Raw genomic sequence first — 25,063 nt, 5'->3', positions numbered from 1 at the left:
TCCATCTACACTTCACGCTGCCTCGGCAAGGCCAGCAGCATAATCAAGGACGAGTCGCCCCCTGGTCACTCCCTCTTCTCCCCTCTCCCATCAGGCAGGAGGTACAGTTGTTATCAGGCAACGAAACCGTCCTCCCATCAGCTCGAGTGCGGTCCTAACACAGAGAGTGGTGAATCTCTGGAATTCTCTGCCACAGAAGGTAGTTGAGGCCAGTTCATTGGCTATATTTAAGAGGGAGTTAGAAGCGGCCTTTGTGGCTAAAGGTATCAGGGGGCATGGAGAGAAGGCAGGTACAGGATACTGAGTTGGATGATCAGCCATGATCATATTGAATGGCAGTGCAGGCTCGAAGGGCCGAATGGCCTACTCCTAATCCTACTCCCATCTACCTCACTGGAGACATTTGAACTGTCTTTTATCTGACTTTACTGTTACATCTTTGCACTAAATGTTGTACATTTTGTCTTTAATCTGTGCACTGTGGACAGCTCGATAGTATTCACGGACAGTCTTTCCTTTGACTGGATAGCACGCAAACGAAAGCTTTTCACTGTAACTCGGTACACGTGACAACAATAAACTGAACTAAACGAACATCAAAGCTGCCGCTGTGCTGGAGCCAGACCCTAAAGAGACAGATCTTTCCTCATTAACATTATGCTTGTCTACGCCAGTATTGCCAAATCCCATTACCAACAGCGGATCATATATATGCACGTCAAGTTTCTGATAGACACGATGACTGACACATCCCTATATTACCGCAGAAACAGAACCATCCTTTTAACGAGCTGTTTTAATGAACTCGGAACCTCATTGCATCCACTCATCCATAGTTGACCATATGCAGAAATGAAAATAGCAGCGGGGAAAAAAAGCAGCAACGAAACTGCCATGTTTTCCCTGAACCAGCATTTTCTCGGCTACTCATCTCATGCTATCATGTAAAGATTAGCGACAGGATTAAACACAGTTCCGTGGGTTCATTAATTCATACAGCAAAGGAGAAAAGGGGAGGGGGGGGGGGTACACTTTGCTGACTCAGAATTAATTTTCACCCTTGACAACGAGCTGTAGTGATTTAAGGAAGGAGCAGCAACGGTCATGTACACCTTTAGAGATACAGCAAGGAAACAAGCCCTTTGGCCCACCGAGTCCGAGCCGACCAGCGATCATCCCATACACTAGCACTATCTAGCAATGCACCAGCACAGTGGATATTTTTAAGGCAAAGATTGATAGATTCTTGATTCGTTAGGGTGTCAGGGGTTGTGAGGAGAAGGCAGGAGAATGGGGTTAGGAGGGAGAGGTAGATCAGCTATGATTGAAACAGAGAAACATAGAAAATAGGTGCAGGAGTAGGTCATTTGGTCCTTCGAGCCAGCACTGCCATTCAACATGATCATGGCTGATTATCCTAAATCAGTACTCCGTTCTTGCTTTCTCCCCATATCACTTGATTCCGTTAGCACTAAGAGCTAAATCTAACCCTCTCTTGAAAACATCCAGTTAATTGGCCTCCACTGCCTTCTGTGGCAGAGAATTCCACAGATTCACAACTCTCTGGGTGAAAAGGTTTTTCCTCATCTCGGTCCTAAATGGCCAACCCCTTTATTCTTAGACTGTGACACCTGGTTATGGACTCCGCCAACATTGAGAACATTTTTCCTGCATCTAGCCTGTCCAATCCCTTAAGAATGAATGGCAGAGCAGACTTGATGGGCCTAATGGCCTAATTCTGCTCCTATATGTACTTACAAACTTACCCTACACACTCACACAACAATAATTTAGCATTTACCAAAGCCAATAAACCTACAAACCTGCGTGTCATTGGGATGTAGAAGGAAATAGACAATAGGTGCAGGAGTAGGCCATTCGGCCCTTCGAGCCAGCACCGCCATTTAATGTGATCATGGCTGATCATCCCCAATCAGTACCCCGTTCCTGCCTTTTCCCCATATCCCCTGACTCCGCTATCTTTAAGAGCCCTATCTAGCTCTCTCTTGAAAACCCAACTGGTCAAATAAAGGATTCAATTCAATTCACAGGGACAATGGAGATTCTTGGTGAGCAAGTGGATTGAAAAATGCCAGGGGGTAGGAATATTGCAGAGTTGAGGTGACAATCATGCCAGCTATGGCCATTGAATTGAATAGTGGAGCAGGGGTGAGTGAGCTGTCTGGTTCTTAGTTTGCATGTTAACATGTAAGAACTTGGGAGAGGAAAAATGTTTAGAGGTACAGCATGGAAATGTCCCCATCGGCCCACCGAGTCCGTGCTGACCAGCGATCACCCATACATTAGTTCTACCCTATACATACTTGGGATAACTTAGACAAGCCAATTAACCTGCATCTTTGTACGTCTTTGGAGAGTGGGAGGAAACCTTATGACCTAGTCCGGAGCACCCAGAGATAACCCATGCGGTCACAGGAAGAACGTGCAAACTCCGTACAGACAGCACCCGCAGTCAGGATCGAACCCAGGTATCTGGTGCTGTAAGGCAGCTACACTACCGCTGCGCCACTGTGCCGCTGTTCTGCGCTCTGTGGATGTGCTTTGGCCAGGGTACGGACCCTTCCATTGGACAGACACATTGGCCGGCGTGGGCAAGTTGGGCCGAAGGGCCTGTTTCCACGCTGTTTCCATTCTATGTGTAGGAAGGGACTGCAGATGCCGGTTTAAACCGAAGATAGACACAAAATGCTGGAGTAACTCAGTGGGACAGGCAGCATCTCTGGAGAGAAGGAATGGGTGACGGTTCGGGTCGAGACCCTTCATCAGAATAAAGGTCTGAAGACTGGAATGACTCCCAATCTGAAGAAGGGTCTCGACCCGAAACGTCACCCATTTCTTCTCTTTAAGAGAGAGTTAGATTTAGCTCTTAGGGCTAACGGAATCAAGGGATATGGGGGAAAAAGCAGAAACGGGACGTTGATTTTGGATGCTCAGCCGTGATCATATTGAATGGTGGTGTTGGCTCGAAGGGCCGAATGGCCTACTCCTGCACCTATTTCCTATGTTTCGATGTAAAGATGCTGTCTGCAGACTGTGAGAAGTTGCAACCGTTTGCCTCACCTGTCTGGAGTTCGCCTTTTCCCATTTTCGTTGACATCAAGCAGCAGCTCGGAGGAGTCGACAGGTGAGGTGGTGCTGGCGTCCAGCAGCAGCTGCTCGTGCTGGGCGAGGTACTGCGCTGGGTTCTGCTTGGCCAAGCGCGCGCAGTGGAGGAGCTCCCTCTGCAGCAGGGGCAGGTTGGCCTGCAGCGAGAGAGGCACAACAAACAGCATCTCCGTCAGTGCAGCCGACACAGAGAGTTAAGCTGCCCGACCGACCGAGCTAACCTGCACGAACAACGATTCAGCAAATAACAAACCAACAGCCCGGCCACTCAGCTGCCCTTGGAAGGTACGATCTTGCCCAGTCTGAGGAAGGGTCTCGACCTGAAACATCACCGATCCGTGCCCAGTCTCACGAAGGGTCTTGACCCAAAATGTCCCCTACCCATGCATAGTCTCAAGAAGGATCTAGACCCGAAACGTCACCTATCTATGACCAGTCTGAGGAAGGGTCTCGACTCACAACATCACTTGTCTATTCCCAGTCAGAAGAAGGGTCTCAACCCGAAACGTCACATTCCCACGCCCAATCTGAAGAAGGGTCTTGACCTGAAACATCGCCTATCTGCCCAGTCCGAGGAAGGGTCTTGACCTGAAACATCATCCATCTATGTCCAGTCAGAAGAAGGGTCTCGACACAAAACCTCACAGCATGGTTCGGGAACAGCTCAATTCAAGGCCGCAAGAAATTGCAGAGATTTATGGACATAGCCCAAGCCGACCTCCCTTCCACTGACTCCATCGAGAATTCACGCTGCCTCAGCAAGGCCGCCAGCATAATCAAGGATGAGTTCCACCTGACACATTATGCCTCTATGCCCAGAAAAAGAAAGGTCTCGACCCGATACGTCACCCATTCCTTCTCTCCAGAGATGCTGCTTGTCCCGCTGAGTTACTCCAGCATTTTGTGTCTACCTTCGATTTAAACCAGCATCTGCAGTTCCTTCCTACACATGAGTTGCACCCCCTCTTCTCCCCTCAGGCAAGTAGCACAGAAGTGTGAAAACGCCCACCTCCAGACGCAGGGACAGTTTCTTCCCCGCTGTTATCAGGCAACCCAACCATCCTACCACCAATTAAAGACGTACCATCGACTTCATTTGGAGACTCTTGGACTATCTTTAATCGGACTTCATCTTGAAGAAAATGTTATTCCCTTTATCTGTACACTGTGGATGGCTTGATTGTAATCATGCATAGTCTTTTATCAGACTAGATAGCGTGCAACAAAAAGCCTTTCACTGTACCTCTGTACACGTGACAGTAATAAACTGAACTAAAAAAACAAAACAAAACCAAACCTATCCATGCTCTGCAGAAATGTTGCCTGACCAGCTGATTTACTTTGGTACTTTGTACCCATTGGTGTATTAACCAGCTTGTTTTCACAATTTTGGCTCATTCTTTCCAAAGTGATGGAATGCTTAGGAAGGAACTGCAGCTGCAGGTTTACACTGAAGGTAGACATAAAATGCTGGAGTAACTCAGCGGGACAGGCAGCATCTCAGGAGAGAAGGGATGGTTGACGTTTCGGGTCGAGACCCTTCTTCAGATGGAATGTTGGTTGTTATGCATCACAGCTGCAACATGCTGCAATGGGCTGAGTGGCCTAACTCTACTCCTATCACTTACGCCCTTATGACCTTAAAGCGCAGATTGCATTTGTCTGCATTTCCACATTGGAGGTGAAGCCAAATGAGCGTGGAAAGGTGCGGTGACCGTGGAATGTTTCGTTTTGTTTTAGTTCAGAGAAGCAGCGCAGAAACAGGCCCTTTCGCCCACCGGGTCCGCTCCGACCAGCAACCACCCCGTATACTAACACTATCCTTCACACACTAGGGACAATTTACAGTCTTTACCGAAGCCAATCGACCGAGAAACTTGTACATCTTTGGAATGCGGGAGCAAACCGGAGCACCCAGGGAAAGCCATGTGGTAACAGGGAGAACGTGCAAACTCCGCACAGACAGCACCCGAGGTCAGGATCGAACCCGGGTCTCTGGCGCTGTAAGGCAGCAACTCTACCAGCTGCGCCACCGTGCCGCCCAACTGTTGCGTTGCCCCATTAGCAACATGCAGTGGAAAAACAAGTGTGCGAACTGCCAAGGTGGTTGTCATGGAAAAGCCACTGGTAGGTGGTTGCATGCAGCACCAATCAAGTATCATGAGTTTGCATTTCAATGCTAATCAGTCTATTTGCCCTCAGCTCCATTGTATATAACGTTAATTGAAACAATTTATGACACAAGAGGGTCATGCCGTCATCCCCTACAGGTCGGCACGGTGGTGCAGCGTTAGATTTGCCGCCTTTCAGCGGCGGAGTCCCAGGTTCGATCCTGACTACGGGTGCTCTCTGTACGGAGTTTGTACGTTCTCCCAGTGACCCGTGTGGGTTTTCTCCGAGATCTTCGGTTTCCTCACACGCTCCAAAGACGTACAGGTTTGCAGGTTGATTGGCTTAGTGTAAATGTAAAAATTGTCCCTAGTGTGTGTGTAGGGGATGTTAATGTGCGGGGATCGCTGGTCGGTGCGGACTCGGTTGGCCGAAGGGCCTGTTTCCACGCTGTATCTCTCAACAAGTTCACAACAAACAGATCTGCTTAAATTTAGAAATATGTCGCTATCCTGTACAAATTAATGACTCGTTAGCCCTAGTTATTAAAGATGTTTGATTTCACTATCCATTGGATTGCCTGCCAATACACAGTTAGTTCTAAAACAAGCAATATATGAACCAAAAATATGAATGGTCCTTTCAACAATATTAAGAGGAACAGAGCCATCTCAAACCTGTGTAGGAAGGAACTGCAGATGCTGGTTTACACCAAAGATAGATACAAAATGCTGGAGTAGCTCAGCAGGTCAGGAGGCATCCCTGGAGGAAAGGAATGGGTGCCGTTTTGGGTCGAGACCCTTTTCCGATCTGAAGAAGACCCGAAACATCACTTATTCCTTTCCTCCAGAGATGCTGTCTGACCCGCTAAGTTACTCCAGCAACTCAAACTCATAGGCCTGTCCCACTTAGGTGATTTTTAGCAGACAACCGGTGACTGTCATAGTCGTAGCAGGTCGCCGAAAAACCAGCGACTGGACTAATGGGCCTGTCCCACTTAGACAATTGTTTAGCCGACTGCCGGCGAATATACGACAATGGAATTCACCGAAGTCAGCACCAGCGACAACCTACGTCACCTGGTGACAACCTATGTTAACCTGGCAACAACATACGACAGCACCTCCGGAAGTGGCGGCGCTGTTAACAGCTGCGGCTCGCCTGCAGTCCATCTGTCTTTACTTTTTTCTGTTGTTTTTTTTGTCTTGTTTTGGTTAAGTTTTAGTTTGTTGGGTTGTGTTAGGGGGGGGTGAAACATGTTCTCTGTCTTTTCCTTCGGGGGAATGCGACTTTTTCGTGTCGTATCCCCCTTCTCTGCCTCCGTCTGCGCTGAGGCCTAATGGCGGAGCTGGCGGCCTCCAGCCTGCGACTGACCCCGAGGCTCCGGAGGCAGAGCCAGCCAGGGCTCACCAACGAGAGGCTGGCCGTCTTCGGGGCTGAGGCCCGACTTGCTGGTGCGGCGTTCTGGCTTTCGGCGGCGGCCTGGAGCTGATGCAGCGGGGCTTGGGGCTGAGATTGCGGGACCCGGAGCTGGGGCAGCGGCCCGGAGCGGAGACTGCGGGACCCGGAACTGGGGCAGCGGTCCGGAGCGGGGACTGCGTGACCCGGAGCTGGGGCGGCTGCCCGGAGCTGATGCTGTGGCGAGCCGTCTCGGAGCGGAGACGGCGTTCCGGCTTTCGGCGGCGGCGACATCGCCACGGAGGTCCGCTGGACTGGAGGGCGGCATCTCCGGCCTGGATCGATCGCCTCAGCGCAGAGGGAGAACAAGGAGGGAAGAGACGGAGACTAAGACTTTGCCTCCATCACAGTGAGGATGTGCTTGGTGAACTCACTGTGGTGGATGTTTAATTTGTGTTTATTGTATGTTTTGTTTTTATTGGTTCTGTGTATGACTGCAGGCAACATAATTGGACTGAATGACAATAAAGGAATCTAATCTAATCTAATCTAATATAATCTAATCTAATCTAATCTACGTCAAGCTACGCTCATTGGCGTCAAACCCACGGTCGCCACTGTCGCCGAAAAATATTTAACGTTGAAAATCCAGCGGTGACCACGAAGACGCTACGACTCTTTGGGCAACTGAGGAGACGACTCATGACCATACAGGCGACAACCCCGGCGACCACCGGCGACAGCCTAGTTGCCTGTATTCGCCGAAAGAATTGCCGAAGTGGGCCAGGCCCATTATTCTTCAAGAGAATTCCCTACACCAATGACTTTTCTACCAACATGGATGCTTTATCCTGTATCTGTACATTGTAGACGGCTTGATTGTAATCATGTAAAAATCTTTTCACTGACTGGATAGCACGCAACAAAAAAGATTTTCACTGTACCTCGGTGTACGTGACAATAATAAACTAAACTAATGGACACAAAACTTTTCTTTAGACTTTAGAGAAACAACGTGGAAACAGGCTCTTCGGCCCACCATGTCCATGCCGACCAGCGATCACCCCGTACACTGACACTAACCTACACACTTGGGGCAATTTGCAATTTTACTGAAGCCAATTAACCTACAAACCTGTACGTCGTTGGAGTACGGGAGGAAACCAGTGCACCCGGAGAAAACCCACGCAGGGAGAACGTACAAACTCCGTACAGCCAGCACCCATAGTCAGAATCGCACCCGGGTCTCTGGCGCTGTACAGCAGCAGCTTTACTGCTGTGCCACTGTGCCGCAACATTTAATGATTCACTTGGTTTCCACCAGAACTAACGTGCACCATAGTCTTGATACTGGCACGAAATCAAGAGGTCCTGATCAGTTATTGACACAGGAATGTGTGTACAATAAATCAAAAAAAATGAATCTTTGTCACCCTCGACTACTATAACTGGGAATCAATCGCTGAATACGGAGTTTGTACGTTCTCCCCGTGACCTGCGTGGGTTTTCTCCGGGAGCTCCATGGCTGATGGAATTTAATACAGAGAAGTGTGAGGTGTTGCTCTAACAATGGCAGGACCTGCACAGTGAATGGTAGGCCTCTGGGGAGTGTTGTAGAGCAGAGGGATAATACTAATACTAACCTCACCCCACCCCCACCTTAAACGAATGTCCTCTGGTACTAGATTCCCCTACTCTTGGAAAAAGATTCCGTGCAAATAATACAAGTTGTTGAAATAGTGCGAAAGATTGCAGAGATTGAAGTATTTTAGACCAGAAGCAGATGTCTGAAACGTGTTATTAGGCATGTTTAGGAAACTGGGAAGTACTAGAATTTTAGATTTAGTGCGTCACGCTTGGCGCAGCGGTAGAGCTGCTGCCTCACAGCGCCAGAGACCCGTGGTTCAATCCTGACGAAGGCTGCTGTCTGTAGAGAGTATGTACGTTCTCCCCGTAACCACGTGGGTTTTCTCTGGTTGCTACGGTTTCCTCCCACACTCCAAAGACGTACGGGTTTTGTAGGTTATTTGGCTTTGGTAAAATTACAAATAGTTCCTAATGTGTGAGTTAGTGTGTGGGGCTGTATCTCTAAACTAAACTAAACTAAACTAAGATAAAGCACCGAAACAGGCCCTTTGGCCCACTGGGTCCGCGCTGCCCAGCAATCACCCCGTACACTAACACTATACCACACACATTAAGGACCAATTACAATTTTACCGAAACCAATTAATCTACAAACCTGTACGTCTTGGGAGTGTGGGGGGGAAACGGGGTCACCCGGAGAAAACCCACGTGGTCATGGGGAGAATGTACAAACTCCGTACAGACAGCGCCCGTAGTCAGGATCGAACCCAGGTCTCTAGCACTGTAAGGCAGCAACTCTACTGCTACACCCGGAAATGTTATTGCAAATTTAAGTTGAGAATGTTATAAAATACACTGTCATAGAGTCTTACAGTATGGAAGCAGGCCCTTCGGCTCAACTTGCCCACGCCGACCAACATGCCCCATGTACACTAGTCCAACCTGCCTGCGTTTGGCCCATATCCCTCTAATCCTATCCTCTCCGTGTAACTGTCTAAATGCGTCTTAAACATTGTGATAGTCCCTGCCTCAACTGCCTCCTCCGGCAGCTCGTTCCATACACCCACCACCCTTTGCGTGAAAAAGTTATCCCCTCAGATTCCTATTAAATCTGTGACCTGCGGTTCTCGATTCCCCAACTCTGGGCGAGAGATTCTGTGCATCCAGAGGACTACAGGATCAAACAATAAAGAAAATCGAGGATGGACATCACACGGGTTTGGTCAGTACTGGCCTACACGCCCAGCAGTGGAGGCAAAAGCTCTGGAAACATTTAAGAAATAATTGAATGCTGGAGAGGGGGATAATTTAGGATTTTCCTGGATGGATGAACTAAAAGTCAGCTTCCTTAACCTGTAATTAACTGGTGAACTGATTGGAGGCAAAGCAATTACAGGGGTCTTCAGCACTTCATAGTTACACAGAAGGAAAGAAGGAGGATTTATGACTGCTTAACAGAGGGCCAGATGGGCCCGAACTGTCTGCAAGGCTCGGCGGTGAAAAGAGATTGTAACCTCTCCTGTCTAGGCTCACATAGTTAATGAATGTATGGGCAGGCGCTATCAACGACCTTACCAGAAAAGCATTCTCGCGGGACTGGGAATGAAGCAGATATCAGGTGAGAACAAAAAGAAAACAAGGAACAATAGAAGGCGATCAGGTTTAGTTTAGTTATAGATAGTTAGAGATAGAGCGCGGAAACAAGCCCCTTCGGCCCACCGAGTCCATGCTGACCAAACCACAATAACACTATCCCACACACCAGTGACAATTTGCAGTTTTGATACTGGCATGAAATCAAGGTCCTGATCAGTTATTGACACAGGAATTTGTGTACAATAAATCAAAAAAATAAGATGGGGCTCTTAAAAACAGCAGAGTCAGGGGATGTGGGGAGAAGGCAGGAACGGGGTACTGATTGGGGATGATCAGCCATGATCACATTGAATGGCGATGCTGGCTCGAAGGGCCGAATGGCCAACTCCGGCACCTATTGTCTATTGTCCACAGTACGTTGTTGGAGGGTGGGAGCACCCGGGGAAAACCCACCCGGTCACGGGGAGCAGGTACAAACTCCGTACAGACAGCACCCGTAATCAGGATCGAACCCGGTGAGACAGCAACACTACCTCTGCGCCACCGTGCCGCCCTCGGTGAAGCAAGATGGCGAGGGCAACGTTGAGTAAATGCCTCATTTTGGAACATATTGTAATACTCTCTTGCTTGCAAACAAAAGGGGGGGGGGGGGGGAAAAACACTTTTCCGCACACAGGAAAAACAAAATCCACGTTATTCTAAAATCTAAGCTCAACTCTGATTTCCTAGTAACACCAGAGTTAAAAAAGCGCTGAAACATCTGAAAGAAAAGCTGCACAACATTAATATGAATGGTACAGATGTCAGACATCTTGCACCCATATGTCCCTCGGAACCAATAACAAAAATAATTACTATTCACTGCTAGGTTCCAAGCAGTAACCCAAGAACTTGAGATTAATTGTGGTGATTTTGCATTTCAGTTCTGAATCGATTAAAATAAGACTTACTTTCTAATCTGTGACTAAAATCTACATTCTGCCTTAGAAACATAGAAAATAGGTGCAGGAGGAGGCCATTCGGCCCTTCGAGCCAGCACCACCATTCATTGTGATCATGGCTGATCGTCCCCAACCAATAACCCGTGCCTGCCTTCTCCCCATATCCCTTGACTCCACTAGCCCCTAGAGCTCTATCTAACTCTCTCTTAAATCCATCCAGTGACTTGGCCTCCACTGCCCTCTGTGGCAGGGAATTCCACAACTTCACAACTCTCTGGGTGAAAAAGTTTTTTCTCACCTCAGTCTTAAATGGCTTCCCCTTTATTCTAAGACGGCGGCCCCTAGTTCTGGACTCGCCCAACATTGGGAACATTTTTCCTGCATCTAGCTTGTCCAGTCCTTTTATAATTTTATATGATTCTATAAGTTCTCTCAAGTAGGGTAGTTGATAGTTCCGCATTCCTGTCTACATTGTTCCAACTGGCCCAGAGACCACTGGTGGCACAGCGGGTAGATCTGCTGCCTCACAGCGCTAGAGACCCGGGTTTGATCCGGATTGCTGTCCGTGCAGAGTTTGCACGTTCTCCCTTGGGTTTTCTCCCACGTTCCCAAAGGTTTGTAGGTTAATCGGCTTCTGCAAATTGTCTCTAGTGTGTAGGATAGAACTGGTGTACGGATGATTGCTGTTCGGCGCTGAAGGGAACGAAGGGCCTGCTTCCATGCTTTATTTCTAAACTAACTTGAATAGAAAATGCACATTGAACATTATGACAATATAGCCCTCGTTTGTCTACCCAGAGCAAAACACTAGTTCTGGGGCGACATAAGATACAAGACCAGAATTAGGCCATTCGGCCCATCGAGTTTACTCTACCATTCAATCTAGGCTGGCCTATTTTTTACTCTCAACCCCATTTTCCTGCCTTCTCCCCATAACCTTTGACATCCTTACTAATCAAGAATCTCCACTTTAAAAATACCCAATGACATGGCCTCCACAGCCGGCTGCAGCAATAAATTCCACAGACTCACCACCCTCTGGCTAAAGAAATTCCGCTTCATCTCCTTTCTAAAGGTATGTCCTTTTATTTTGAGTCTGTGCTCTCTGGTCCTAGACTCTCCCACTACTGGAAACATCTTCTCCCCATCCACACTATCGAGGTCTTTTATTATGGTATGGAGGGATAGACTGGGGGACATTTTGGGTCGGGATCCTTCCTCAGTCCGAAACGTGGACTATCCATTCCCTCCGTAGATCTGGCTGACCCACTGAGTTAGTCCAGCTCAAGATTCCAGCATCGTCAGTTAACATAGAAACATAGAAAATAGGTGCAGGAGTAGGCCATTCGGCCCTTCGAGCCTGCACCGCCACTCAATGGGGATATGGAGAGAGGGCGGTGGAGGCTGGTTCTCTGGATGCTTTCAGGAGAGAGTTAGATAGTGCTCTTGGGGAAAAAGGAGTTAAGGGATATGGAGAGAGGGCAGGAACGGGGTACTGATTGGGGATGATCAGCCATGATCACATTGATTGTCGGTGCTGGCTTGAAGGGCCGACTGGCCTGCTCCTGCACCTATTGTCTATTGTCAATATGATCATGGCTGATCATCCAAAATCAGTGCCCCGTTCCTGCTTTCCCCCCCCCCCCCCCCCCCATATTCCTTCATTTCCTGGAGTCACCACTTATCCACCCAGAGATGTAGATAAAACATCTGGAGTCCTAAACAAACAAACCAAGCAACAAGCAACATGAAAATCTACCACAAAATCTGCAGCTTTAAGTAAATCTCTTCATGTCTCCTTGACTCACTGATTTTGATTGCACTTTAATAGCTACAACTTCCTGCATTCTACCCCAAGTGCCTCAGAACATAAATCTGCGTTTTATTTTCATTCAATCGTGGGAGCTTGTTAACAAGGCCTGGTTTTATTCCCCCCCCCCCCCCCTCCCAAATCCGTGCTTGCTTCACGAGACTGTCTCGGAAAAGAGTCGACGGTATTGTTGAAAAATTCGGGTTTTATATGCCGTCTCTCTACATGGCCAGTAAAGCAGACGCTGGGAAGTAAATGCCCTGCAAGTGAAGGCAGCCTGGGGTTTTTTCCAAGATCGGGAACTGCTCCAAGCTAGACTGAGCGTGCGGGCCGACCTAACTTTGGTCTTTGGAAAGGGCATCAAAACATGGCGGCACCCGTGTGTGCGTGTAAATATACAAAAATAATTTCACTGTGCGAGACAAATAAAGCACTATCGAAAGCAGCATCGAACCGCTGAGATTTCCCTTCCTAAGAATATTTAGCTTAGTGTAGTTTAGTTTAGAGATAAAGCACAGAAACAGGCCCTGTAGTCAGGATCGAACCCTGGCCTGTTTCCATGCTGTATCATTCGATGTTGCTTGTCCAGTTGAGTTACTCGAACACTTTGTGCCTTTTTATGTTATTTAACAGCCTAGTTGGCTGTTGCATATAATTGCAAAATGCTTACAAGTCAAATATTAATTTATTTTATTCAAAAACAAAACCTTATGCATCCCATTACTTGGTATATAAATTTAATGTACTGCATAAGTGGCACCTATTGACAAATGAGGAGGAATTTCTTTAGTCAGAAGGTGGTGAATCTGGTGAATCTGTGGAATTCATTGCCACAGAAGGATGTGGAGGTCAAGTCGGTGGATATTTTTTTAATTTAGAGATTGATAGACCCTTCTAAGTACGGGTGTCAGGGGTTATGGGGAGAAGGCAGGAGAATGGGGTTGAGAGGGAAAGTTAGATCAGCCATGATTGAACGGCAGAGTAGACTAGATGGGCCGAATGGCCTAATTCTGCTCCAGTAACTTACGAACTTGCTCACCCTTGCTCAGTTTGAGTTTTTACAGAAATACTTCTTCTCAGCCTCGGTGTGGATTAAAAAAAAACTTCAATTCCAATGCCTAAGTGCCAGACCCAGAGATCAGGGCAGCATTTGACCAAATGTGGCATCAGATGTGGTATTCATGCCTACTATATTCTGTTGTGGTGCTGAAGCAAAGCAAGAATTTCATTGTCCTATCTGGGACACATGACAATAAACTCTCTTGAATCTTGAATCTTGAAGAAAGTCATTGGTTGTCAAGGGGAAAGCACCCCCTCGAGCCAGGGTCAGATCTCCCACAAGGGGGAGTGGTTGTTGGAGGTCACTCTGCCCAGCCTCTGGATACAGGAACTCCTAGGCCCAATCGCTTGCTGCTACTTCATCAATGACCTTTCTTTCATCATAAGACATAAAGTAGGGGTGCTGCAGTGTTAGAGTCCCTGCCTCACAGCGCCAGAGACCCGGGGTTCAATCCCGACTACGGGTGCTGTCAGTACGGAGTTTTTACGTTCTCCCCGTGACCTGCGTGGGTTTCCTCCAGGATCTTCGGTTTCTCCCCACACTCCAAACATGTACAGATTTGTAGGCTAATTGGTTAGGTATAAATGTATAAATGTAAAATTATCCCTGGTGTTTAGGGTGCAGTGTTAATCGTGAGGTCACAAGAGATAGTAGAATTAGGCCATTCGGCCCATCAAGTCTACCCCACCATTCAATCATGGCTGATCTATCTCTCCTTCCTAACCCCATTCTCCTGCCTTCTCCCCATAACCTCTGACACCCGTACTAATCAAGAATTAATTTGCAGTGGACAAAAAATGCTGGAGAAACTCAGCGGGTGAGGCAGCATCTATGGAGAAAAGGAGTAGGCGACCCTTCTTCAGACTGATGTCGGTAGAGGGGGGTTGGGAGGCGGGAAAAAGAGAGGAAGAGGTGGAGACAGTAGGCTGTGGGAGAGCTGGGAAGGGGGAGGGGAAGGAGGGAGAAAGCAAGGACTACCTGAAATTAGAGAAGTCAATGTTCATACCGCCGGGGTGTAAACTACCCAAGCGAAATATGAGGTGCTGGTCCTCCAATTTACGCTGGGCCTCACTCTGGCAATGGAGGGGGCCCTGGACAGGTCACTACGGAAAGCAGAAAGGGGAGGAGATGGGAAGATGTGGCCAGTGGTAGGATCTCGCTGGAGGTGGCGAAAATGTCGGAGGATTATATTTTGTATGCGCCGCTGATGGGGTGGAAGGTGAGGACAGGGGGGACTTAAATTGGCAGATGGGTGGCACAAAGGCCAGAATTTTTGTCTGGGGTGAGAGCTGCTACCTCACAATGCCAGAGACCCTGGTTCGATCCTGACTAAGAGAGCTATCTGTGTGGAGTTTGTACTTTCACCCCGTGACTGCGTGGGTTTTCCCCGGGTGTTCCGGCTTCCTCCCACACTCCAGAGATGGATAGGTTTACAGGTAAATTGGCCGAGTGTAATTGTAAATTGTCCCTAGTGTGCGCCAGACAATAGACAATAGACAATAGGTGCAGGAGCAGGCCATTCGGCCCTTCGCGCCAGCACCGCCATTCAATGTAATCATGGCTGATCATCCCCAATCAGTACCCCGTTCCTGCCTTCTCCCCATATCCCCGACTCCGCTATCTTTAAGAGCCCTATCTACCTCTCTCTTGAAAGTATCCAGAGAACCGGCCTCCACCGCCCTCTGAGGCAGAGAATTCCACAGACTCACAACTCTCTGTGAGAAAAAGTGATTCCTCGTCTCCATTCTAAATGGCTTACTCCTTATTCTTAGACTGTGGCCCCTGGTTCTGGACTCCGCCCGATAGTGTTGGTGTGCGGGGATCGCTGGTCGGTGCGGACTCGGTGGGCCAAAAGGCCTGTTTTCACGCTGTATCTCTAAACTAAATAAAATCTCAAGGCAATAAAAGTAGTTTGGCTGACTGTGGGCAATATTACAAATGTAAGCAGTGAAAATAATGAAAATAATTGAATCCCAACAGCAGATCAAGTGGGTTAGCCATGTTGCATGCAAGGATCAAATAGATTTGTGAAATGTTATCCCAGGTAAAATAAATCGGGAACAGATTTTCTGCATCCGGACCTTAAATCTAATACACAAACAGAAAGACTTGAGAGGGCCTGCACAGTTGATTAATAGTTGTCTGATGGAAAAGCTTCACCTACACTTCATGGTGCCTTGGGAAAGCAGCCAACATAACCAATGACCTTTCCCACGCTGGTCATACCTGCTTCTCCCTGCTCTTGTTGGGCAGAAGACTGAAAGTGTTCAGTTTAGTTTAGTTTAGTGGCACAGCACGGAAGCAGGCCCATCGGCTCACTGAGTCCGCGCCGACCAGCGATCCCCGCACACTAGCACCCTCCCATACACACTAGGGACAATTTACAATCTTCACCAAAGCCAATTCAACCTACAAACCTGTACGTCTTTCGAGTGTGGGAGGAAACCGGAGCACCCGGGGAAAACCCAGGGAGAACTTACAAACTCTGTACAGACTGCACTCGTAGTCAGGATCGAACCTGGGTCACTGACACTCCAACGCAGCAACTCTACCGCTGCGCCACCGTGTCGCCCCTGTTTGTAGCATCACGAACGGCTTCTTCCCTTCCGTCATTAAGCATCTGAACGGCCCTTCCATAAGCTACGGCACAGTCCGATTCACCTCCCCCACATTGGACTGCCACCGCACTCTGTATCTTTCCCTCTGCTCTGCCTATTGCACATGAGTTTGGCTTGCTGATACTTATGTATAGTATTATCTGATCCGCCTGGATAGCATGCAAAACAAAGCATTTCACTGGACCTCGGTACATGTGACAATAATACACCTGGAGCTAAGCTACAGGTATTTACTCTAGTCCAATAAAATTCAATCAAACTTACAACATAGAATAACGCGATTCAGATGTGTTTACCAGTTTGAAACATTTACAGAGAGAAAAAAAATTGGGGGAGTTTTATTTTAAACTTTAAGTTTCCATGGAAGTTCAGCACATCAGGAGTTAATCGCCATTTAAATGCTTCACTAAGCTAAGGAAGTGACAACACAAAATAGTGGGGGAGGGGGAGGGGGAGGGGGACACTAGTACCAATGAAAGTAACTATAATGGTGTGTAATATCTTTCCTGTAAATGAGTCCCCATAACATGAAATAGAATCAAGAATCTGTGGCTTACATTAGCCTAATGAAAACAAGACTTTAATGCATATTGTTACAGCTGGGATTGAATGCAGTTATTAAGGTCCATGTTCCCACAACCATATGGTTTTTTTTTGTCATTAATGTCTCCTTTGAGGCAAGGCACTAAAATTAGAAAAAAAAAGTTGCATCTTTGATTCCAACAGTCCCCCATGAAATGATATTGCAACCATATGGCGGAGAGCAGCGAAAGAAGATCCTGAAAGTGTCCTTGTATGCTTTTCAGAAATTTCATTTTTCCACCACTAACCTCGCCCTACAGGGAGCTGTTTCCACCAAGAAAAAACCCCCAGTAATATTCACAAAGGAAATGGCATTTGCATGATGCAATTCAAACGTCGCGCTTATAGCTGCGATTGCCGAAAGCAAGCAATTATTATGTGCTTTTTAAAAAATTTAATTATTTATTTTTAAAAACATAGCCTTAAGCTTGCACAAATGAATTGCACAAAGGATTGATTGCACTACAAGCAAATCCCCATTGCTGCATTTTAATTTCACCGGATGGTTCTTGAAAATGGCAAGCACCTTAAGAAAATATAGATGTGCGTTAGCACGCTTCCAAGCCTGAAGCCACTTCGAACAAAAAGAGCAGCACCTCAGCTTTCAATGCCATTACCCCATCCAAGCTCATCTCCAAACTCGTGGAAGTTGGAGTCAGCACTCGCCGCTGCAACTGGATCCTTGACTTCCTGACCAACAGACCACACTCAGTGAGGATAGGGGACAAATCAACCTCTACGATAATCCTCGACACTGGGCCCCAGCACCGGTTCTCAACCCCCTTCTCTACTCCTTATACACCCACGACTGTGCAGCCAAGGACAAATCCAACTCAACTTACAAATTCGCAGATGACGCCACCGTAGTGTGTCCGATATCAAATGGTGGCGAGATGGCGTACAGGAAGGAGATTGAGAACCTCGTCACCAGGTGCCAAGACAACAACCTTTCCCCCAAAGTCAGCAAGTCAACGGAGATCATAATCCACTTAAGGAGGCGAAGCGGTACACATACTCCGGTATACATTGACAGCGCCAACGTAGAGATGGTTGAAAACTTCAAGTTCTTAGTAGTCAATATCACCAGCAACTTATCTTGGACCAGCCACTTCAAAACAATGGTGGAAGAAGCCACACCAACGCCTCCACTTACTTAGAAGTCTTAGGAAGTTTGGCGTGGCTCCAACATTTCTCACCACCTTCTACGGAAGCACCACTAGAAAGCATTTTATGAATGATACATTAGAGCACGGTTTGGGAACAGCTCCATCCAAGACCGCAAGAAATTGCAGGGAATTGTGGACGCAGCCCAGCGTAACCAAGCATAAGGCCACCAGCATAATCAAGGACGAGTCTCACCCCGGACACACCCTCTTCTCCCCTCTACCACCAGGGACAGAAGTGTGTAAATGCACACCTCCAGATTCAGAGACAGTTTCTTCCCAGCAGTTAAAAGGCAACTGAACCATCCCATCATCAACTAGAGACCTACCATCTACCTCATTGATCTACCATCTACCTCATTGGCGACCCTTGCACTATCTATAATTGGACTTTACCTTGTGCCTATTGTTATTCCCTTTATCCTGTATCTGTACGCTGCAGATGGGTTGATTGTAAACATCTATGTATAATCTTTCCGTTGCCTGGATAACATGCAAAAAAAACCATTCTCCAAATTTTAAAAATTGAATCAATGTATCAAGTGTGCCTTAATTTGAGACATCATTAAAATATGATACATTTCAACATTATCCTCTAAATTGCCAGCAATAGGACTTTCCATACAAACTGTACACTTGATAACATCAGGATCAGAGTTTCTAGGATTATAATAGATGAAAAATGCCACAATTACCTTTAAAAACGGTATAACAAAAGGTCGGAGAGGGAAGTTTGTAGCTTCTTGTAATTTGGAATGGAATTCTTCAATTGTCAAGGTAGAATTCTGCAAAATAAATTTGAATGTTTTGAAAATAATTTACTCTTCATCATCATCAAACATCTAAACAAAGCACATTTCTCCATTAGAGTGATACAGTGTGGAAACAGGCCCGTCGGCCCAACTTGCCCACACCGGCCAACATGTCCCAGCTACAATAGTCCCACCTACCTACCCTTGGTCCATATCCCTCCAAACCTGTCCTATCCATGTACCTGTCTAACTGTTTCTTAAATGTTGGGATAGTCTCAGCCTCAACTACCTCCTCTGGCAGCTTGTTCCATACACCCACCACCCTTTGTGTGAAGAAGTTACCCCTCAGATTCAATAGACAATAGGTGCAAGAGTAGGCCATTCGGCCCATCGAGACAGCACCGCCATTCAATGTGATCATGGCTGATCATCCCCAATCAGTACCCCGTTCCTGCCTTCTCCCCATATCCCCTGACTCTGCTATTTTTAAGAGCCCTATCTAGCTCTCTCTTGAAAGCATCCAGAGAACCTGCCTCAACTGCCCTCCGAGGCAGAGAATTCCACAGACTCACCACTCTCTGTGAGAAAAAGTGTTTCCTCATCTCCGTTCTAAATGGCTTACTCCTTATTCTTAAACTGTGGCCCCTGGTTCTGGACTCCCCCAACATCGGGAACATGTTTCCTGCCTCTAGCGTGTCCAAGCCCTTAACAATCTTATATGTTTCAATGAGATCCCCTCTCATTCCTATTAAATCTTTTCCCCTTCACCTTGAACCTATGTCCTCTGGGCAAGAGACTCTGTGCATCTACCCGATCTATTCCTCTCATGATTTTATGCTCATTCTATTACTAGTTAAAGTAAGTTGATGAAAGAAAGTACTGAATGAAGACCAAACAGCATATATTGAATGTAGCCCAAACAGCAGTTGTGGACACTGAAGCCACGTGTTCTTTGTATTCGCATTTTCACTTCCCTACAAGAAACATTTGTGAACAAAATCATCTCTTATAATAAATGTGTTTAGCTGAACACCTTAGCTCAGTCCGCCTGGACCTACCTGATCTCCCAGTTGCTAAACACTTTAATTTTCCTCCCCATTCCCACACTGACCTTTCTGTCCTCGGTCTCCTCCGTTGTCAGAGTGAGGCTAAACGCAAATTGGAGGAACAGCATCTCATATTTCGCTTGAGCAGCTTACAGCCCAGTGGTATGAATGTGATTTCTCTCACTTCAAGTAACCCGGGCATTCCCTCTCTCTCCATTCCTCCCCCACCCATGTCACGCCTGCTTTTCGTTCTCACCCCGCTACTGCTAACAATGACCCGTTTCCTTTATCATTGTAAAGGGCCTGTCCCACTTTCACGACCTAATTCACGACCTCTGCCGAGTTTGCCCTTGACTCATACTCGCAGCATGGTCGTCACGAGGTCGTAGGAGGTCATAGCAGGTCGTGATGCTAGTTGTAGGTACTCGTGGCATCAAGTGGGTCGGGGCATTTTTCTAGCCTGATGGAAAATGTCCACGAGTAAAAAAGGTCTTGAATTAGGTTGTGAAAGTGGGACAGGCCATTTACTTTTTTGCATACCTTTAGAATTAGGCCCATCAAGTCTTCTCCGCCATTCAATCATGGATAATCTATCTCTCCCTTGTAACCCCATTTTCCTGCCTTCTCCCCATAACCTCTGACACCATCGTCTATATCTCTTGCTTGCCTTTCCTGTGACTCTCAGTCTGAAGAAGGGTCCCGACCCGAATCGTCACCCATTCCTTCTCTCCAGAGATGCTGCCTGTCCCGCTGAGTTACTCCAGCTTTTTGTGTCTATCTTCAGTTTAAACCAGCACTGCAGTTCCTTCCTACACAATAAATTCCATTGCTTGATGTCATACATACTGCCCGGGGTGCCTCTAAAATGCAGATGTTCGGGATTTTGAATTCTCCAGAAAGTTCATCGTCTTTACAGCTTAACCCTTCGATTACTGATAAAACAGGATGAGGGGAGATCTTATAGAGGTGCATAAAATCACGCGAGGAATAGATCAGGTAGGCACACGGAGTCTCTTGCCCAGAACAGGGGAATCGAGGACCAGAGGACACACGTTTAAGGTGAAGGGGAAAAGATTTAACACAAATCTGAAGGCTAATTTTTCAACCCAGAGGGTGGTGGGTGTATGGAACGAGCTGCCGGAGGAGGTAGTTGAGGCAGGGACCTTCGCAACGTTTAAGAAACAGTTAGATAGGTACATGGATAAGACAGGTTTAGAGGGATATGGGCAAATGCAGGCAGATAGGACTAGTGTAGCTGGGACATGTTGGTCAGTGTGGGAAAGTTGGGCTGACAGGCCTGTTTCCACACTGTATCACTTTAAAAACAATTTCAAACATTAACCATGCTTATATTTTTCTTTAAAAGTAGGAAATTATTTTATAGAAAAGTACAGACCTAAAATTCACAATATAGAATATTACTCTTAAATATATATATTTAAAATTGTTACTTCAATTTATGGCAGAATATTAACCAGTTTAAAGTAAATGGCTTAAATTCTTTTGCTCAGATTGCAGATCAGAATTTCAAGCAAACCCTATAAATATCTGTATTCCAGTATCAAATTTAAAATATTTTTTATAGGTTAACTTCTTTAGTTTAGTTTAGAGATACAGTGCAGAAACAGACCCTTCGCCCCACTGAGCCCATGTCGACCAGCGATACCCACACATTAACGCTATCCACACTCACTAGGGACAATTTACAATTATACCAAGCCAATTAGCCTATAAACCTGTAGGTCTTTGGAGTGTGGGAGGAAACCGGAGCACCCGGAGCAAACCCACGTGGTCACAGGGAGAACATACAAACTCTGTACAGAGAGTACCCGTAGTCAGGATCGAACCTGTGTTTCTGGCGCTGTAAAGCAGCAACTCTACCACTGCGCCACAGTGCCGACCAGATGTTTCTTAAACATTTTTTGAAAGATGAAATCTAATTTTCATTTTGAAACTGAATATTGGCATCCATCGGTGGTTACAATTGGATAATCATATCAGCTATTCATTGGTCGCTTTTGTAACAACTTATGAATTTAAGGCTTTGAAATTGAACATAAGTTAATAATTGCATTCTTACAGTTCGTAGTTGTTCTGCTGTTTTTCTCTTTTTAATCCATAATGATACTTTATAAACATCTGCATAAATACACTCACTTTTTTTGTTCCTGAGATCCTGATACCAAGAACACAGATATGTAGCCTGAAATTTATCTTGTACATTCACAGATTGATAAAGGAACACCAATAATGAACATTCTCAAGATCCATAGAGCAACTGCAACCAGCAGCTGATCAGCTACTAAATGTGGAATAGACCTCTTGTTATAGTTTAGTTTTTACAGTATTTTAGTTTAGAGATGCAGCACCAAAACAGGCCCTTTGTTCAAGTTCAAGTTCAAGTGAGTTTATTGTCATGTGTCCCTGTATAGGACAATGAAATTCTTGCTTTGCTTCAGCACACAGAACATAGGAGGCATATTACTACAAAACAGATAAGTGTGTCCATATACCATAATATAAATATATACACACATGAATAAATAAACTGATAAAGTGCACATAACAGATAATGGGTTATTAATAATCAGAGTTTTGTCCGAGCCAGGTTTAATAGCCTGATGGCTGTGGGGAAGTAGCTATTCCTGAACCTGGTTGTTGCAGTCTTCAGGCTCCTGTACCTTCTACCTGAAGGTAGCAGGGAGATGAGTGTGTGGCCAGGATGGTGTGGGTCTTTGATGATACTGCCAGCCTTTTTGAGGCAGCGACTGCGATCCCCGCACACTAACACTATCCTACATTTTTACATTTATACCAAGTCGATTAACCTACAAACCTGCACGTCTTTGGAATGTAGGAGGAAACCCCCAGAGCACCTGGAGAAAACCCATGCAGGTCCCTGGGGAGAACGTAAAACTCCGTACTGATAGCACCCGTGGTCAGGTTCTCTGGTGCTGTAAGGCAGCAACTCTACTGCAGAGCCACCATGCCGCCCTGTCATGTGGTATCGAAGGAGCATGGTCGGTAGGAGATAGGGTTGCCAAATGTCCCGTATTAGCCGGGACATCCCGTATATTGGGCTAAATTGGTTTGTTCCATACGGGACCGCCCTTGTCCCGTATTTGACCGCTACTACTCGGGTCGAGGGGACTGTCGGGTCGGAGCGTCGCGTCCGGCCCCGCCTCACCCGTCCCGACGTAGTGCAGCCCATGGAGTGCAGCAGCAGCGCCTCGCCCGTGGCCCCGTCAGTCAGCAGCCCGGCCAGCTGTCTGCCCTTCGGACCTTCGCTTACCAACGACACCACTACCCCTCCTTCTCATGGCCAATCATCAGTTCACCAGTTGGATGGGATGCCGGACACTGCGCCCGACGTCGCGCGGCCTGGGCCAAAACTCCTCAGCTGGCCCACCGGCTGGGCTTTTTGTACAGTCCAGCACCCGGGCCAACTCATCATTCACCCAGCCACGGCCGAGTCGGTCAACGAATTGCCATCGGGAATGTGTCCCTAATTTTGACCGTTACTAGGCAACCCTAGTAGGAGAGGGAACAACGGAACGGCCTACTAGGCCATCCTGGTCAGTGGCGGGAAGTGCCCCAGCGGCACAAGGTTGGACGGACGAGGAGAGGGACGTGGATTCGCTGGTCTGCCCGTACGTCCAAAGAAGGCCATGGCTGGAGGCCATGCAGCAGCCTGGGGCTTGCCTGGATCAGGCACCACATAACAACTAGAGCGTGGACTGGGCCTTGAAAATGGTGTCAACATGTGGTTCCTCTTGCATGCGGGCTCAGTGGACTATTTCTGTACACTTTGCTAATCGGGGATTGTGCTTGGGTATGACAACACTACTGGAGTGCTTGTAAGAAAATAATATGCCACGGTTTATACGATTGTACATTGCTTCTAATAAAAATATTTAAAATTAAATAAATAAATACATTTCACTGTGCATTTGCACATGTGATAATGAACCAAAATGAACCACCACAACCTCCTGGGGAGAGAATTCCAAACGTTTCCGACCAATCGGTGAAGAAAAGTTCTCTTCATCTCCGTCCACAACAGAAAAGTGCCTCACTTTGAGATCAGAACCCCTGCGGGAGTAACTCAACGGGACAGGCAGCATCTCTGGAGAGAAAGAATGGGTGACGTTTTGGGTCGAGACACTTCTAAGTCCAAAGAAGGGTCGCGACCCGAAACGTCACCCATCCCTTCTCTCCAGAGATGCTGCCTGTCCCGTTGAGTTACTCCAGAATTTTGTGTCTATCTTCGATTTAAACCAGCATCTGCAGTTCCTTCCTACTACCAACTTCTGGACTCCACAGCCAAAGGAAATTAATCTCATCCCTTCTTGGTCAAGTCACTTGATCTTGTACGTCGAGGAAAGAGTTGAGGCAGGTGCTATCACAACATTTAAAAGACATTTGGACAGTTTCATGGATGGAAAAGTTTAGAAGGATATGGGCTAAACACAGGTAGGTGGGACTGGTGAAGATGGGGGCATTTTGGTCAACATGGGCAAGTTGGGCCGAAGGGCCTGTATTCTTTCTTGTCATCAGTCAGAGTATTGAGTATAGAAGTTGGGAGGTCAAGTTGCAGTTGTTCAAGACGTTGGTGGGGCCGGATTTAGAGTATTGGGTTCAATTCTGGGCACCATGTTATAGGAAGGATGTTGTCAAGCTTGAAAGGGTACAGAGAAGATTTACGAGGATGTTGCCTGGACTAGAGGACTAGAGCATCTGAGCTATAAGGAGAGGTTGAGTAGGCTGGGATTCAATTCCTTGGAGCGCAGGAGGATGAGGGGTGGTCTTATAGAGGTGTATAAAATCATGAGAGGAATAGATCAGGTAGATGCACAGAGTCTCTTGCCTAGAGTAGGTGAATCGAGGACCAAAGGACATAGGTTTAAGGTGAAGAGGAAAAAAATTAATAAGAATCTGAGGGATAACTTTTTCACACAAAGGGTGGTGGGTGTATGGAACAAGCTGCCAGAGGAGGTAGTTGAGGCTGGGACTAACCCAACATTTAAAAAACAGTTAGACAGGTACATGGATAGAACAGGTTTGTAGGGATAGGGACCAAACACGGGCAGGTGGGACTAGTGTATCTGGGGCATGTTGGCTGGAGTGGACAAGTTGGTCCGAATGGCCTGTTTCCACGCTGTATCACTCTATGGCCTGTTTCCATGCTGTACAACTATGTCTCAGTGTATTCTTCTGAGTTTAGGGCCAGTGTGATGATTCCTTAAACCCAAGGAGAAATCCATAATCCCAGGAA

General features: G+C 46.9%; 1 protein-coding gene across 10 annotated transcripts in view; it reads right to left on the bottom strand.

The window, feature by feature from the left end:
* Nucleotides 1-25,063, bottom strand: part of runx1t1 (RUNX1 partner transcriptional co-repressor 1) — a 156,248-nt gene that overhangs the window by 45,116 nt on the left and 86,069 nt on the right. For all 10 annotated transcript variants that reach the window (XM_033020139.1, XM_033020138.1, XM_033020140.1 and 7 more), the window contains 2 exons: nt 18,686-18,775; nt 3,082-3,263 (listed from right to left, as the gene is read on the bottom strand). In XM_033020139.1, the coding sequence (XP_032876030.1) occupies nt 3,082-3,263; nt 18,686-18,775 (272 nt within the window). The remainder of the gene's footprint in view (nt 1-3,081; nt 3,264-18,685; nt 18,776-25,063) is intronic.

Source organism: Amblyraja radiata, chromosome 4 (genome assembly GCF_010909765.2).
Source record: "Amblyraja radiata isolate CabotCenter1 chromosome 4, sAmbRad1.1.pri, whole genome shotgun sequence".
Classification (NCBI taxonomy): domain Eukaryota; kingdom Metazoa; phylum Chordata; class Chondrichthyes; order Rajiformes; family Rajidae; genus Amblyraja; species Amblyraja radiata.
This window is presented reverse-complemented; position numbering and strand designations above follow the sequence as displayed.